The 15,622-nt window shown below is 42.8% G+C and overlaps 1 protein-coding gene across 1 annotated transcript in view; it reads left to right on the top strand.

Annotated features, from left to right (window-relative positions):
* Positions 1-15,622, top strand: part of ASTN2 (astrotactin 2) — a 64,124-nt gene that overhangs the window by 35,180 nt on the left and 13,322 nt on the right. The window contains exons 3-4 of the mRNA XM_011971314.1: positions 11,750-11,850; positions 13,524-13,707. Of these exons, the coding sequence (XP_011826704.1) occupies positions 11,750-11,850; positions 13,524-13,707 (285 nt within the window). The remainder of the gene's footprint in view (positions 1-11,749; positions 11,851-13,523; positions 13,708-15,622) is intronic.

Raw genomic sequence — 15,622 nt, 5'->3', positions numbered from 1 at the left:
CAATAAACATACGTGTGCATGTGTCTTTATAGCAGCATGATCTATAATCCTTTGGGTATATACCCAGTAATGGGATGGCTGGGTCAAATGGTGTTTCTAGTTCTAGATCCTTGAGGAATTGCCACACTGTCTTCCACAACGGCTGAACTAGTTTACAGTCCCAACAACAATGTAAAAGTGTTCCTATTTCTCCACATTATCTGGATGCTTTTTTTTTTCCTTGCTAAATTGTCCTGTCTAGAACCTTCAGTACAATGTAGAATAGAAATGGTAAAAATAGATATCTCTATTGTCTATTTCTACTTTGATATCTCTATTATCAAATTCTACTTTGCCATAGAGTATAGTCTTTTTTATAGTTGTCCAGTTTGGTTAGTATTGTGTGGTATCTATACAAGGGATGTTGGATTTCATCTGGTTTTAATCAGACAAATTCTATAATGATAACACCACCTTATAGAATTTGTTTTTGGTGTTCCCTCTTCCTTTGTCTTGGTGGAAGAGCTTACAGAAGATTGGCACTAACTGGAGTTAATATTTGCTATCATTCACCAGTGAAGACATCTGGTGACCCATTGTGAAATAGGAAAATAAAGCAAAGTCCATGGGGCAGAAATTCACCCAAGGTCACAATAGGCAACCCTGAGTTCAGGCTCCAGCTGAGCCAGTGCTTCAGTATGTAAATCGTTTCTAGTTTTCTTAACTATGATCAAAAGTGGATATTGCTGTCATGGGGTAAGTGATGAGGAAACTGAGGCTCACAAACATGGCATGATTTGCCTATACATGCTGTGGCTGAACTGGAGCTCTAACAAAATCTTTTGAAAAACAACACCCTCCAGAACCATTGCCTTTGTGCAGGGATTTGGTTTTAAAGAAGCACTGTTTCCATTTTATCTTACTTGAGTATCATAAGTAAGCAAGACAAGCAAGATAACATTTATTGTACCAAGCACTGTTGTGGGTATTTCTCATGCTGTTCATTCTTATAACAATCTCGGAAGGCAAGTATTGTTGACTCCATTTTACAGATAGGGAAACTAAGACTCTCAGAGATGATAGAAACAGGAAATAGAGAAAGTCATGATGCAAACTCAGTCTTTTAGACTCCCCAGCACAGGGCTTGTTTCTTCTTCCCACTCCCACCCCTCCACTCATGGAAAGAAGAACTCACATATGAGACGGGAACTGAGTTCAGCTCAGAACTGAGTAGATAAGAACCATTCTGCCTATAGTGTTCCCTGACTTAATGGCCAAGAGTAAATCCAAGTTGGTGGCCTCTGCTTGGCCTCTCCTCCTCTGAGCTTGGCTTTGGCAAAATTCAATCTTAAAGACACCATGGAAGAGGAAAAGGGCTTTAGGGTCAGATGTGGGAAGAGAAGTGATGTCAGTGTTAAAAGGAGCAGTAGTGTGTTCCTGTTGTAAGATCTCTTCCTTGTCAAAAGTTGGGAACATGGAGTTCATCCTCCTAATAAACTTTAACTTCCTCTGAACTGTGACTCAAGACCCACTTGGGACCAATGAATGCCTAATAATTTTATCCATTTGGAAAGAGCACTGGACTTTGAGTGAGTAGACCTATGTTGGGGCCTGGCTGAACTACTACTACTATCTCTGTAGCCTTGGGAAAGTCAATCCAAATTTCCAAGGCTCACTTGCCTCCTTGTAAAAAGGATTTAATAATACACACCCCTTAGGCAGTTGTAAAGGGAACAGAAGACAACTGTGTAAAAGCTTCTAGCACTGTATCTGATACAGAGTATGTGCCCAGGAAATGTGTGTAGAATCTCTAAGGCACTTTTACATCCATAATCACCATTTAGTCCTTACACCATCACCATGGGGTTATTGACAGGTCACTGAGGTGCAGAGAGGGCAAATAATGCCACCAAAGCTACATAGCTAGTTAATGACAAGGTGAAACCTACACATCATATCCTCTGCCTCTCAATTCAACATACTTCCAAGTGATGCCTTCTGAAAAAGTCATTTCTATAACTGAAGTCACTTTAAAAATTATTGTTTATATCTGAGTTCAGAGATGCTGTCTAATATACAATAAAGATATTTTTTAAAGCCTACAATTTGCTTCAAAGATCCCTGGAATGCAAGTTGGAGTATAATTGGGCATTCTGTGTTCAGTTCGTTCCTTAACTTGAGACTATAAGGTTAGTCTGTGTCTGCTTTACCCTAAAACAGCCTATTAAAATATAAACATCTTCCAATTAAGTACTATAGCTAGTACAATTATGTGTTATCATTTAGTCCACACCCTGAATAAAAAAGAAGGAGGAGGAAAAGAAGGAGGATGGGGAGAGGAAGAGACAGGAGAAGACCAAGAAAAGAAAGGCAAACACAGTCATTGTTGTTAAAGCCAAGAAACATGCCAACCTGCATTTTTTTTTCAAGAGGGATCAGGTCACTCATATTTGATGAATGAATGAATACACTCACACAGATCATTTGCATAGTATTTATGTATTTAAATCCACTGTCTCATTCACTCCTCAAAGGCTTTCAGAAAGGAGAGGGCAAGAATTGTCATCATTTTTTTCGCACAAAAAAATGAGAGTCCTGTAGGTGGTTGACAATCCCAGTTTGCAGCAGACAGAAGATCCAGCAAGATAAAGTCTAGTTCATAGTAGCTTTTAAACTCATATCTAAGGCTTAATCCGCTGTTTTGAAAGAAGGAAGAACAGACACACCTGAAGCGAACATAGGGGCAAGAATACATTTTTATTGAAGAGCTTATAGTACTGTGTCCCATTTCTTGTTCATTTGACCATCTCCCTGCTCTTCTGTGAGCTCTGTGACAGCCAAAACCCCACTCTTTTTTTTTTTAATGGGTGTTTCTTCCCTGCTTAGCAGAATGCCTAGCACCTTATAGGCATTCACTTATGGCAAGGCACACAGAGTGGAACTGCTGTGATAATCACTCACTCTTCAGGTATTGGAGATACACTCAACACACTTTAATTGTAAATCAATTTACATGCATTTAATTTTAAGTGTTAATACTATAATTATTTGTTTCTGAGTTCTGATGTTCACTGCACTATGAATTTTAGGGAGATGCTCACATACCAGTGAATTTCAGGGGATTTAGCAGTCAGAACAGTGGATGCCTAGCACTATTTCCAGGTTGCTGTCACCTCTGCCTGAGCTTAGAACCAACACTGGTTTCCAGACTTGGACTTCCTGCAGAGCTCTCCCTGCCAGCTCCCCACTCCCCTGATTCTTTGCCTGTTAGCTCATACAGCTTGAGGGGTTGAAGGGAGTGCAAGTGTGGGGAGCTGGTGTTTGCAGCCCAACCACAAACTGCTTTACCTTTGTTCTAAGCCAGGGCCTCCCAATCATGCCTCAGACTGAGTTGTTTTGAAAGTAGAAACTAGGATGTAGGATGGGAGTCCTTAACACCAAGATGGGCTCTTTGTTCCGGGCACTAGAATTAAATATTTATGTTGGCAGAAAGCATGGGTTGTCAGCTTGAGTTGGGAGACAGGAAAGTTGGGTTCTGGTGCTCAAGAGTGGGTGGCTGCCTGTGAGAGTGAGCAGGGATGCATAGCAGCCCCTGGTGACTCATTCTCCCGCCTCACTTTGGTACTCCTAGACTAAAGGGGAACAGAAATACTTTGCCTGGTAGCTAGCACTCAGCTGGGGGGATGTTTGGACATCTGAATTTTGGCAGCCTCTAGACCAACTTGCCCAGTACCCTCATGTCTTAGGCTGGGAAACTGAGAGCAGAGCGTGGTGGGACTTACCCAACGCCATTATTACTCAAAATGGAGTCTAGATCTTCAACATACCATGGAGGCATTAGACCTGCAGTTAGAGAGCTGTGTGACCTTGAATCAGTCACTTGAACTCTCTGAGCCTAACTGTAAAATGGGAATGATTTCTAACCTTGGGATTAAATGAAATAATGTAAGCAAAAGGTACTCCATTTAGTACTTTCAAAGCTCTACACTGGAGTCAGTAAGCTTTCCTCTGGAGGTCCAGATAGTAAATATTTTAGGCCTTGACGGTGCTGTGATTTCTGTCACAATTACATGATTCTGCCATTGTAGTGTGAAAGCAGCCATAGAAAATGCATTCAAAGCAAACCAAAAGAGTGTGATTGTAAAAGGTTTATTTACAAAAATAGGCAGTGGGCCAGATTTGGACTATGGGCTGTAGTTTGCTGATCCTGCTTGCAATGTTTGTTAGTTGTTGCAGTTACTATTGATGACACAGCAAATGACCCCAAAACTTAGCAGCTTAAAATAACCATTTGATTTTGCTCATGGATCTGTGGGTTGGAAATTCAGACAGTACATAGCAGATTGGGCGATTGGACTGTCTTTGCTCCACGAAGAGTGCGGCCTCAACTGCAAGAATTCAAAAGCTGGGAGTAACTTGCCTGCTTGGGTGAGAATTATCTGATGGCTCCTTTACTCATCCATCTGGAGCCTAGGTACCAGGGCTGCGGAAGCACCCACATATGGCCTCTCCTTATGGCTTGTCTTCCTCCCACCACAGTGGCCTCAGGGCACTCAGATTTCTTATATGGAGGCTCACGGTTCCAAATGAGAATGTTTCAGTGAGCAAGGTGGAAGCTGCATCCTCTTTAATGACCCAGACTCAGAAGTCACACGGCATCTCTTCCATTTTGCTCTACTGGTCAAAGCACTCATGAGCCTGCCCGTATTCAAGGTGAACTGTCAAAGAACTGGGGCAGAGGTCTTGTTTTAAAGCCATTATAGAAGAGATGAATTGTTTAAACACATGCATATTGAATAACAGTTATGCTAACTTACCACTTACCATGTGCCAAGCACCATTTCATGAACTTTATTCCTCTAACATCCCTTCGAGATAGATAATATTATCATATACATTTTATTTTTACTAATTTATTTATTTAGAGACAGGGTCTCGCTCTGGTGGCCAGGCTGGACTGCAGTGGTACCATCTTAACTCATTGTAGCCTCGACCTCCCAGGCTCAAATGATCCTCCCACCTCAGTCTCCCGAGTAGCTGGGACCACAGGTGTGTGCCACCATGCACAGCTAATTTTTGTATTTTTTGCAGAGATGGGGTTTCACCATGTTGCCCACACTGGTTTTGAACTCCTGGGCTCAAGCGATCCACCTGCCTCATTCTCCCAAAGTGCTGGGACTACAGGTGTAAGCCATCACGCCCGGCCACACACTTTAAAGACAAGAAACACTACAGAACAGAGAGGTCAATTAACTTGCCTAAGGTCATAAATATAGTAGGTTGTAGAACAAACATTGGAACTCAGGTAGCAGGTCTCCAGTGTCTATTCTAACCCCTACACACCCTGCCTCATTGTGATCATAAAAGCAGAAACGCTCTTTCTACTACTTGAGTAGAGCTGGATTCAGAACCAGAGGCTTTGAGATTGTCTAGCAGTCTTCCCATCAGAAATCAGTCACAAACACTATTACACATTTTCTCTGCATCCAGACTGTCTGGGCATCATGAATAGTACAAGGGAAAATATACAGTACTTGATTTTGTTCACAAGAAACCTAAACTATGGGTAGGGAGATTGCATTCTGATTTCATTCTCACAATCCCACAAGATAAAACTTTTGTCCCCATTTTACAGCTAAGGAAACTGAGGCTCAATGGTTAAATTTCTACTTGCTCAGTAGCTTCTTACTACTGCCCAGGTGGAGTCCAGATTCAAATCCAGAACAGTCTTACTTGTAAGTCCATGCTCTTTGCCACAGAATCCAGTGGAGAAAAGTCTGGAACGTGTAACGCCAGCTCTATCGAAGAAAAAACAACTCTCAGTTCCTAGAAAATTAGATCTAACCTATCCCTCAGCAGTGATCTTGGTCCAGTTCCCTCACTGCAGAGATGGGAGGCTGAGGCATAGAGATGGGCATTGAGGAGTCCCTGGCCATCCAGCTTCTCAGACCCAAAGCTTAAGCTGGGCCTGGGTTCTTTTCCTACTGCCCCTGTCTGCCACATTGTGCTGGAAGTGGCAGGGAGGGGAGCCATGGCAGTGGGGGTGGGAGGGGTGGGCGTGAGCTAACGGGAAGTTGTTTGCCAAAGCTGTGTTGGGGGAAGGAGCATTTTACAAGACCTGGGCCTCTGGCCTGGAAACATCTGTTTCCCTTCAAATCAGCGAGGAGACTTTTGCCTCCCCAGAATGCCTAAATCATGTTGCGGCTGGGGAAGAGCAGGCGTTGGCCTGGAGACTTCAAACGCATTCTCCTGTACTCTCGGGGACCCGGGCCTGACGTGGGCCTCTAGGGCTCTGTCCCTGCTCTTACCCCCTGTCAGATCTGTGAGAAGCTCTCACCGCCAATTAACTTCTTGGTTTCATTCTCTCACCCCTGCTGTGAGGAGGTCTGGGGGTCTTGGATGGGACCAACAACAGCTTCCTTTCTACCCACCCTCCTCTGATCTCCACTAGGACCACTTACTCTCACTGGGGGTGAAGTCAGAGCCTTGGGCAGTGGCTTAGTACTAACCCTAATGATGATGCCAAAAGCGATTGATTGCTTATTGGTTATTGCATAGCATATGTCGGGAATTGTGCTGAGCACTTTCCATGCTGCACTCTTTTATTCTAACAAGAACCCTCCATGGTGAGTTTTAATATTATGATTCCCATTGTACAGGTAAGTACATTGAGACAAGGCTACACAAAACCAATGTACGAGAAGCCAGAATTTAACAACAAATTGTCTGATTCCAAAGCCATGCCTTTAGCCCTCTTGTTATTCCATTCATTTTAGTAACCCTTCAACCTAGTCATCTTCTGTTCATTTTACAGATGGAAAGACTGATTTCCAGGAAAGGGAAATGAGCCTCATATTCATTCTGACCTGTGTGTGCTGAGCATTGGCGCACCAGGTGTAGGTGTTTAGAGATGAGCAGAACCATATTCTGATCCTGAAGACAGTCACATACTCATAGGGGCAAGAGAGAAGTGAAGGGGTGCTGACCTAGCTGTGTGACATGTGCACCATGTGGCATGGGCACCATGCAGGGAAAAAGGAGGGCTAAGCAGCTTTTCAGATGGGTCAAAGCAGGCTTTCCAGAGGAGGTAAGGTTTGAGTGATGCTTCAAGGACAAGGTGGAAAGGGGTCAAGTGAAGAAGGGGATGAGTGACTCAGCCAGAGGGTGCCGCTGGTAGAAAGGTTCAGAGATGGGATCTGTGTTCTGGAACCATTAGCAGCTGGAGATGTCTCTGCTGTGAAACAGAGTAGGGAGGAAGGTCAGCAAGCACACCTAGACCTCTGACTAGAGCCCAAATGAAGGGGTTCCAAGTTGAGGAGTTTGTCCTGAGAGTGATGGCCTTTGTCCTAAGAATGATGTCCTGAGGATGACAATGAAACACTGAAAAATACTTTGGAGCAGTCATCCCAAGGCATTTCCCCACACAGTGTGTTTGTTTGGATTTCAACCTCCCAATACACTGAGGCTGTATTACTGTAGGTATGCAAGATCTCATACCACGCAGTCTGTGGACAAGCTGGTACTCAAATTCAGGTTTCAGCCACCTTGGCCAGTGTTCCTTCCCCTGCAATAAGGCCAAGCAAAGGAATAGCAATGGTTTGGGCCTGGAGCTCCAGGTTCCTAAATAGACCATCCAATGTTATCCATGAGCCACCTCTTTCATAATGAAAGCATCCCATAAGTAGACTTGGACCTCAATCAGCCAGGGCATGGAAATGTAGGAGAGAGCACTGGAGGAGGAGTCAGGAATGCCAGAGTCTTTAGTATGAACTTATTGGCAAGTGGGTTTTGCACAAGTTGTTTTTCCTTCTGGGCTTTGGTTTCTTCACTTATAAAATCATGATTGGGAGTTGATGGTACAGGAGTTTTAGTTCAAATTATCAGTGAACCTCAGCTTGCTTCAGAGAGACGATGACAGAACTGAGCAGGGAGAAGCTAACACTCTTTCTGATCCTGAGAAACTCAGAGGTCTGATTACTCTCCCTATCCCTCTCCCTCTCCCTCTCCCTCTCCCTCTCCCTCTCCTCACTCTCTGTCTCTGTCTCTCTCTGTCCCTCTCTGTCCCTGGCTCTCCCTCTTTCACTCTCCTGCTGTATGGATTTGCTTGCGGTATTTATTTGTATCTGTTTCTTGGTCTCTGTCCCCCTACTTCCCACTCTCTCTGTCTGTTTCTCCCTCTCTCCTTCATTATCAGGGACTGCCACTTTCTCTCCTTCACAAATAACCCCTCCAGGCCCTGCCTGGTCCCCTAACAGCTTTCAGATGTGCCTCTGGAACAGTTCTACAATTACATCTGAGACAGGCAGAAAGCGCATGGCCTTGTGACTTTTGACCCAGGATTGTGAGGTTGACATCTTCCTCCTTCTCCACCCCCCAGCAGGGTTGCGTGAGGCCTCCTCCATCCCGAGGTCCCCACTGCCATGTTTGGTTACTATAATAACAAAAATAGAAGCTACCTTTTAGGGAGCAAAGATTGAACTGGGTCTATTATTGTCATTGTATCACTGAGTCTTGACCCCCAACTTGTGAGATATGGATAATTTCAACCTATTTTACAGGTGAGGAGACTGAGACTCAAAGAAGGTGAAGTGACTTCCCAAAGAATGTTCAGCCAGCAATTGGAGAAAGCAAGGATTCTACCCAGTTTTTATGGCATGAATACCTAAGACCACTTCTTACCCAGTATGGTGGGGGCTCTCTTATTCATGCTCCTTGGCTAAGCAGCAAGATGACCCTGGGCCCTCTTGGATGGAGGAAATGGATTGCAGAAGCACCACAGGAGCATAAGTGGCCTATGAGAAAGCAGTGTTAAAACATTTTCCTACTTTTCATATTTTGAACTTTCATTCATATATTCTATTCACTACAAGCCTTCCATGTTTCCCTTGGTTGAAATACATCTTCTCTTCTAACTCCAAGAAAGCATTTTTTAAAATGTATTGTCTTGCACAAATAAGTGCTCTATGTATGGTCTTTATAAAAATCCTCGTCTTACAAGCCACTTTCTCATGCATCACTCCATGTCATCCTTGAGACAACCATGTACTGTCTGTGAAACTAACCTCATTTTATTGATGGAGAAACTAAAATTGAGAAATGAGAGATGGTATGCTTTGATTCATTAATCCATACCAGTATTTATCAAGTGCCTACTATGTGCCTAGCACTGTGTTAAATGACAACAATATGCTGTACCCAAGCTGAAGTGTATGCACTCTGGGACATGCATGCACTCTGGGACATGCATGCTAGCGTTTACATCTTGCCTCTGCCACTTTCTAGATGGTCCATATGTGGATGATAAGTGCTTACATAATGTTGCCCAATGCTGTTCTCACTTCCCACCTTGCCACTTGCTTACTCTCACCTCCTCAAATTTATTTATGATCTTGTTCTCAACCCTTCTGCATGGCTTTCCAATGATAACTTACCTCACAGTGCACTTAAATTTCACATCTATCCATACTGCACTTGTGAGGTGGGTAGCAGTCTCTCTATCACAGTTGCCGGGTGCAGAGAGGTGCATGAGCTCAGAGAGGTGAAGCAACTTGCCCAGGTTCAAAACACTAGGCAGTAAAACTGGAATATGAACCCACATATGGCCATCTCCAAGACCGGGTACCTTCCTCTGTCACCCCCTGCTTCCTTTGTACCAAGAAGTTTTGACTCATGGTACCCTTTATTAAAACAACCTTTGAGGCCTCAGGTCATGGGAAGTCAAAGCTGGCAGGGCCCATGTAGGTAACCCAGATCTGATCCTCTGAGCTTGCAAGTGGGAGCAATAAAATGGCAGCTGAGAGCAAAGAGCGTGGGTTTTAGAGTAAGACAGATGATTGTCTTGGCTCCTTAATTTTCTGAACCTGTGACTTTGGACACATTGCTTAATTTTTTTAATCTTCAGTTTTATCTTCTGAAGGGTGTAGATAATGAGGGTGATTAATTTAGCATGTTTTCACAAGATCAGAAAACGTATGAGATGGCACTGCTTCAACATAGTTGGGGTTCAGCAAATGCAGCTAATGGAATCACATTTTTACAGAGTTGGTTTCTACAGAACTGTGATCAGAAGACAACAGCTTATGGTGGTTGCATGTATGAACTTTAGAGTCAGAGAAACAAAGGTTTAAATTGCCAGTCCTAGTAATTACCATGTGGTTCTGGGCAAGCTGTTTCCCCTCTCTGAGCCTCACATATAAAATAAAGAGAGTAATAGTACCTGTCATTTAGGATTGTGTTGGGGAACTAATTGTGTTAATGTAGGTAACTCTTAGCTCAGTGCTTGACACATATTAGGGTCTTAGCACTTAATAATTAATTTGTATAACCAACTTATAATTATTAAGTGCAAGTAAGTATGGCCAATCAGGGCTCACCATTCTGAAACTTGGTAATCATATTGTTTTGCCTATTTCATAACATGGGATACTTTGGGATGCAGGGAAGGAGGTAAGAAAATAGGGCCATTAGGACCCCAGTCTCTTCTACTTAATGTAGGGAACCCTCTACCCACTTCACACTACTGCCTCTACCCTTAAAAGCTAGTGAAAAAGAATGGCATGATGCAGACAGAGCACTCAGATGCTCAACCCTTCTATTCAGACTGTTCTTGGCCTCTAAGGCTCACATCACCTAGAAAGTCGTTTCTGCTCCCTTCTTAGACTTTGCTTAACTGTAGAACTTGGAGATCTGGGAATATAAGGGTCACAGAGCTTCCCCAAGATAGGACAGAGGACAGAGGCTGCTCTAGAAAGAATTAAGTGCTCTGGATTAGACTTGAATCTACCAGGTCTACGTTTTACCAGTTCTTCCCTTCTAAGGCCATACAGGCTGTGTCTGCTCCCACCAATATAGCATGGAGCTTCGGATGACATCACAGAAAGGTAGGGATATGCCTTATAGCCAGATTAACCCCCAGTCTCCCTGGCATGGCCTACAAGGTTCCCACCAACCTTTTACCTCATCTCCCTTTGTTTCAGCCATACTGGCTACCCATTTCTTCAACTGTCTGGGCTCCTTCTCTCCTCAGGACCTTTGTACTTACTGAGCATCCTACAGAGAATGCTCTTTCCCCAGGTCTTCCTTCCATAAACCGGTTCTTCTTCACTATTCAGGTCTTAGGTCCTAAAGATGCTTCTTCAGGAAGGCTTTCATGGGCTACATTCTGGAGCCTATACTCCCCACGCTCCCGCATTAGTCTTTTTCTCATTATTCTGGTATATTTTCTTCCACACTAAACGATTATCTGATTTTTTTGTTTTTACTTTTTGATTTTTACTTACTTTTTTGATCTGTGACCTTGACTCTCTTGTTCATCTTTATAACCTTAGCACTTAAAGTACTTCCTGGTGGGGAGTAAATGCTCAATAAATATTTCTTAAATGAGTAAACTAGTGAATATATAAATTGATATATCCAGCCATAAAGGATAGCATTAGGGCTCACTTCTCAGACCCCGGACTCAGATGGCTTGAATTCAATACCCCCGTTCTGTTCCTCAGTAACTGAGACAGTGGAAAGATACACAATCTAAGTCTCAGTGTCCTCATTGACAAGATGTGGATGACAAAAAAAATCCCTCCCTTTTAGGCTGAGATGAAGTGCAAAGTGCCGAGTAGGCAGTTAGTGCTCAACAAGTGCTTTATAATTATCATTCTTTTTTAAAAATCATTTTTCCTATAGCCTAATGTGCCATGACTGTGTTCTTCCCTGCAACTCCCAGGGCCTTCTGTGAAGTCACAGCCTGGTGCTCTGTTTTCTTGCTGTGCTGCAGGTTCACTCTGTATGCTGTGGATACACGAGGGAGGCACTCAGAGCTAAGCACGGTAACCCTGAGGACGGCCTGTCCACTGGTAGATGACAACAAGGCAGAAGGTAGGTGACCTAGTTTTTCAACTCTAAGGTAACTCCCATATTTCCCCTAAGTTCTGTACCCAACAGTCACTAATCATTAAACATACACACATATACACACACATACACCAACACACTGGCACAGGGAGAAGAAAGTGAAGGCACTAAGGGAACAGGAGGAACATGGAGCTAAATTAATCAAAGTCATGAAGGGAAAAATTAAGATTGACTAGCAATATCTTTGGCAGTGGAAAGACTTCCCCCTCTTTTAGAGAGTTGATCTGTGTTCTGACTTACAGGCCAGGAATGGTAGGGAGTCAGAGCCCCATGACTGTATCTTGTCTCTTGGCCTAGATTTCTCAGGGACCATTTTCTCCCACTTGTCTTTGCTAGAGTAGTAAAGAGATGGCACCTAGAAGACCATTTCACCTTGTGGTGCCCATAGCAGATATCATTAGCAGATCACAGCATGCTGTTCCATCCAGTCCCATGGTGGCCTCAGAATCCTCGGCAGAGAGCTACCATCAGTGATTATCAGTCAGTTAGCATGCAAGATTAAATGTTTTTGCTGCTTCCGGTTCATGACGTAAACAGCAGGCAAAAAAACACCTGAAAAAAGTACAAGTAGTCAATCAGATACACCATATACTTAGTTCTTGAGCATTGTGTAGATGCAGTTTCTACATCAAGTCTAGAAAAATGTGACAGTGGCTCATAAGTCCTGGTGGTCTACTTAAAGTTGAACAATTATTTCTCAAAAGTTCAAGCAATGCAGTAGAGACATGGTCTCCACCTTTTAGGAATTCACATTGTGGGTGGTGAGACAGACATTTCTGCAGATGGCTCAATAATAAACTCAATTATAAATGTTTTATATGCTACCAAAGGAGAGGGGATTTAAAGTATTTTCCTGATAAATTTAAAAAATTTTTATTTTAAAATAACACATGTCCATTTTTTTTTTTTTTTTTTTTTTTTTTTAAAAAGTACAAATAAAAATCGAGTAGAAAATAGGGTAACATAAATGTTCCTCCCATTTTTACTCTAAGTTTCCAGATTCTCCTAGCAGCAACTGTTGTCAATAATGATTTTGGGCCACATAGAGATTTCGATCGGGGTTTTTGAAGCTGAAAGAATATACCTTCTAGTCATGTTGAATTGAAGTTACTTTCATTAGCAGGAGTAACTGAAGCAGTAGAAATAGCCATGAACAGCAAGCAGAAGCCTTTGGATTTTCTTTGAAAGGTGTTTCAAACGGGGACCTATCAGACCTGATCACAGAAATGTGTTGGAAATACAACAAAGGGGAAATAGAAGGAGGGCGTTGAGATTATCCAAGACAGTTTATTTAAGCCAATTGTATGTAAAATCACAGTTACAATAATTATATTGATAATTAAGCTTGCAATTATGAGCACTAACTTTGTGCTAGGCCCTGTGTTGAGTGCTTTGTATCCACTCTTTAATTTAGTTCTCCCAATGCACCTCCAGAATAGACATCATTACCTCCAGATGACAGGAAACCAAACACAACCAGTCAATAACGTATTCCTGATGAAATTAAGGTTTGTCTGCTCCCAGAGCTTATGCAAGCAAACTCTCTCACCACTGTGCCTTTCTTATTGAAGCCCATGCTTATATCCTTACTTGTTTTCACCACCCAGTGATCAATTTCTGCCCTTCTGACCTCTCAGAAATAGCTGACAAGATCTACAATCTGTACAATGGGTACACAAGTGGAAAGGAGCAGCAGATGGCCTACAACACCCTGATGGAGGTCTCAGCCTCGATGCTGTTCCGAGTGCAGCACCACTACAACTCTCACTATGAAAAATTTGGCGACTTCGTCTGGAGAAGTGAGGATGAGCTGGGGCCCAGGTATGAGCCTATTTGTGTGATTGAAAGGGCATATTCTTTTTGCTTCCAGTTGACTTTTCTGGACCCTTTCCCCATAGGCTGAGAATAGGCTTTATCAAGTAAATAAGGGTGATTATCACCTTAGTCGTGTCAAGGCTAAAAATAGAAAATGAGCAGGGAGAATGAAAGAATCTTGGAACTTTAGATTCCTGCACTCCTGGAATGTTTAATAGGGAAAGGGCATTGATGCTGTTTGCATTAATCATTCTCCTTGCTCATCTCCCACCTCGTTTTACAGATAGGAAACTTAGGCTCTTTGAAGGCCTGTGTCCTAACCAAGATCACGGAGGAGAACAGCAGCGGCGCCATGGTGCATAATCCAGGGCCTTTCTCAGTCTTCCGCAAGAAGTCTGAGTTTTTCTACAGTAAATAGCTGTGATTTTGACTAAAGTCCATTAGTGAACACGACTACATAAATTGATGAATTCAACATGTATGAAGGCTTTATTTTTGTCCTGCATGCCAGTCACTATGCCAGGAACCAGCAATGATTCAAATAGAACTAAGGCACAGTCACTATCATCTAAAGCTTCATAAAGCAGTATATGCAATGGTGGCTGCATTGTATGTCTTGCATCTAGCAGCATTCATCCATTCAGCATATATTTAACAGCACCTGTTATGTGGTGGCTGCTGACAATGCAATGGTAAAAAGGTAGAAATGGTTGCTACCTATATATAAGTTCCTGTTGCAGGTAGTTAAACAGGCAGTTATGTAGAGCAGGAATAATAAGTGTCATGATAGCAGAAGAACAGAACTCTTTGGGAACATACATGAGACATAGGCATCTGGTCTAGGTCACCCAATGAAGCTGCACTGGGGCTGAGAGCCTGAGGCCTAAGGTTTGAGTTGGGGTAAGGTAAGTGAGGGTTGCTGGGGAGAAGGATAGGTGTTTGGAGTAGAGAGACTACCCGACGGAATGCTCAGAAGAGAAAATATTACATGACAGTGGAAGTTTTCTTCTCAATTTTGGATCATTTGCCTACCACTTTTATGACTTTTGCCATCTCACCACCATATATATTTTATTTTGTGTTTCTTTCTTAGATTCACTTCTTATTAAAAATGTATTTGAACAGAAAACACATTATCTTGTAAAGGAAAAACCAACACCATCTTCCCTTAATAGAAAATTAAACTTAACCGTTCAATACAATGGACAAAATCAACAAAAGTGGAACAAGACAAAAAACGGAAAACAATGTTGTTCAATTCTAGCAGAGCCTAAGGCTGTCCCTTCAAAAGGGAGATTAGTTAGAGAAGTGTTAAAGACACAGCCCCAAACCAAGATTGTCTTTTCTTTTTTTGAGATGGAGTTTCGCTCTTGTTGCCCAGGCTGGAGAGCAATGGTGCTATCTTGGCTCACTACAACCTCCGCCTCTTGAGTTCAAGCGATTCTCCTGCCTTAGCCTTCCAAGTGGCTGGGATTATAGACACCCACCACCATGCCAGGCTAGTTTTAAAAAATTTTTTTTAGTGGAGAGAGTGTTTCACCAAGTTGGCCAGGCTGGTTTCGAACTCCTGACCTCAAGTGATCCACCCATCTCAGCCTCCCAAAGTGCTTGGATTACAAGCATGAGCCACTGGCCAGCCCAATATTTTCTTTTTGAAGTAACCTGAAAGAGGGGAAGAGAATGCAAGAGCTAATCTAACCACTTTTGCAAACGTGATTCATTTTTGTTTAATATTGGGTCTGTGATCATCTTGAGTACCACCTAAAATCCTTTCCCTACCCTAGAAGAACTCAGCCTGCACTTTGGTAAACACTGTGTTTGGAGCAACTAAAGAATTTCCGTGTAGTTGCAACAAAGTGTGTGACAGCAGGAGTGGTAAGAGATAATAAGGGGGAGGTCAGTGGGAGCCAGATCCTGAATG

This window comes from Mandrillus leucophaeus, unplaced genomic scaffold (genome assembly GCF_000951045.1).
Source record: "Mandrillus leucophaeus isolate KB7577 unplaced genomic scaffold, Mleu.le_1.0 Scaffold1210, whole genome shotgun sequence".
Classification (NCBI taxonomy): Eukaryota; Metazoa; Chordata; class Mammalia; order Primates; family Cercopithecidae; genus Mandrillus; species Mandrillus leucophaeus.
Note: the sequence above shows the minus strand (reverse complement) of the source record. Positions and strands in the feature narration are given on the sequence as shown.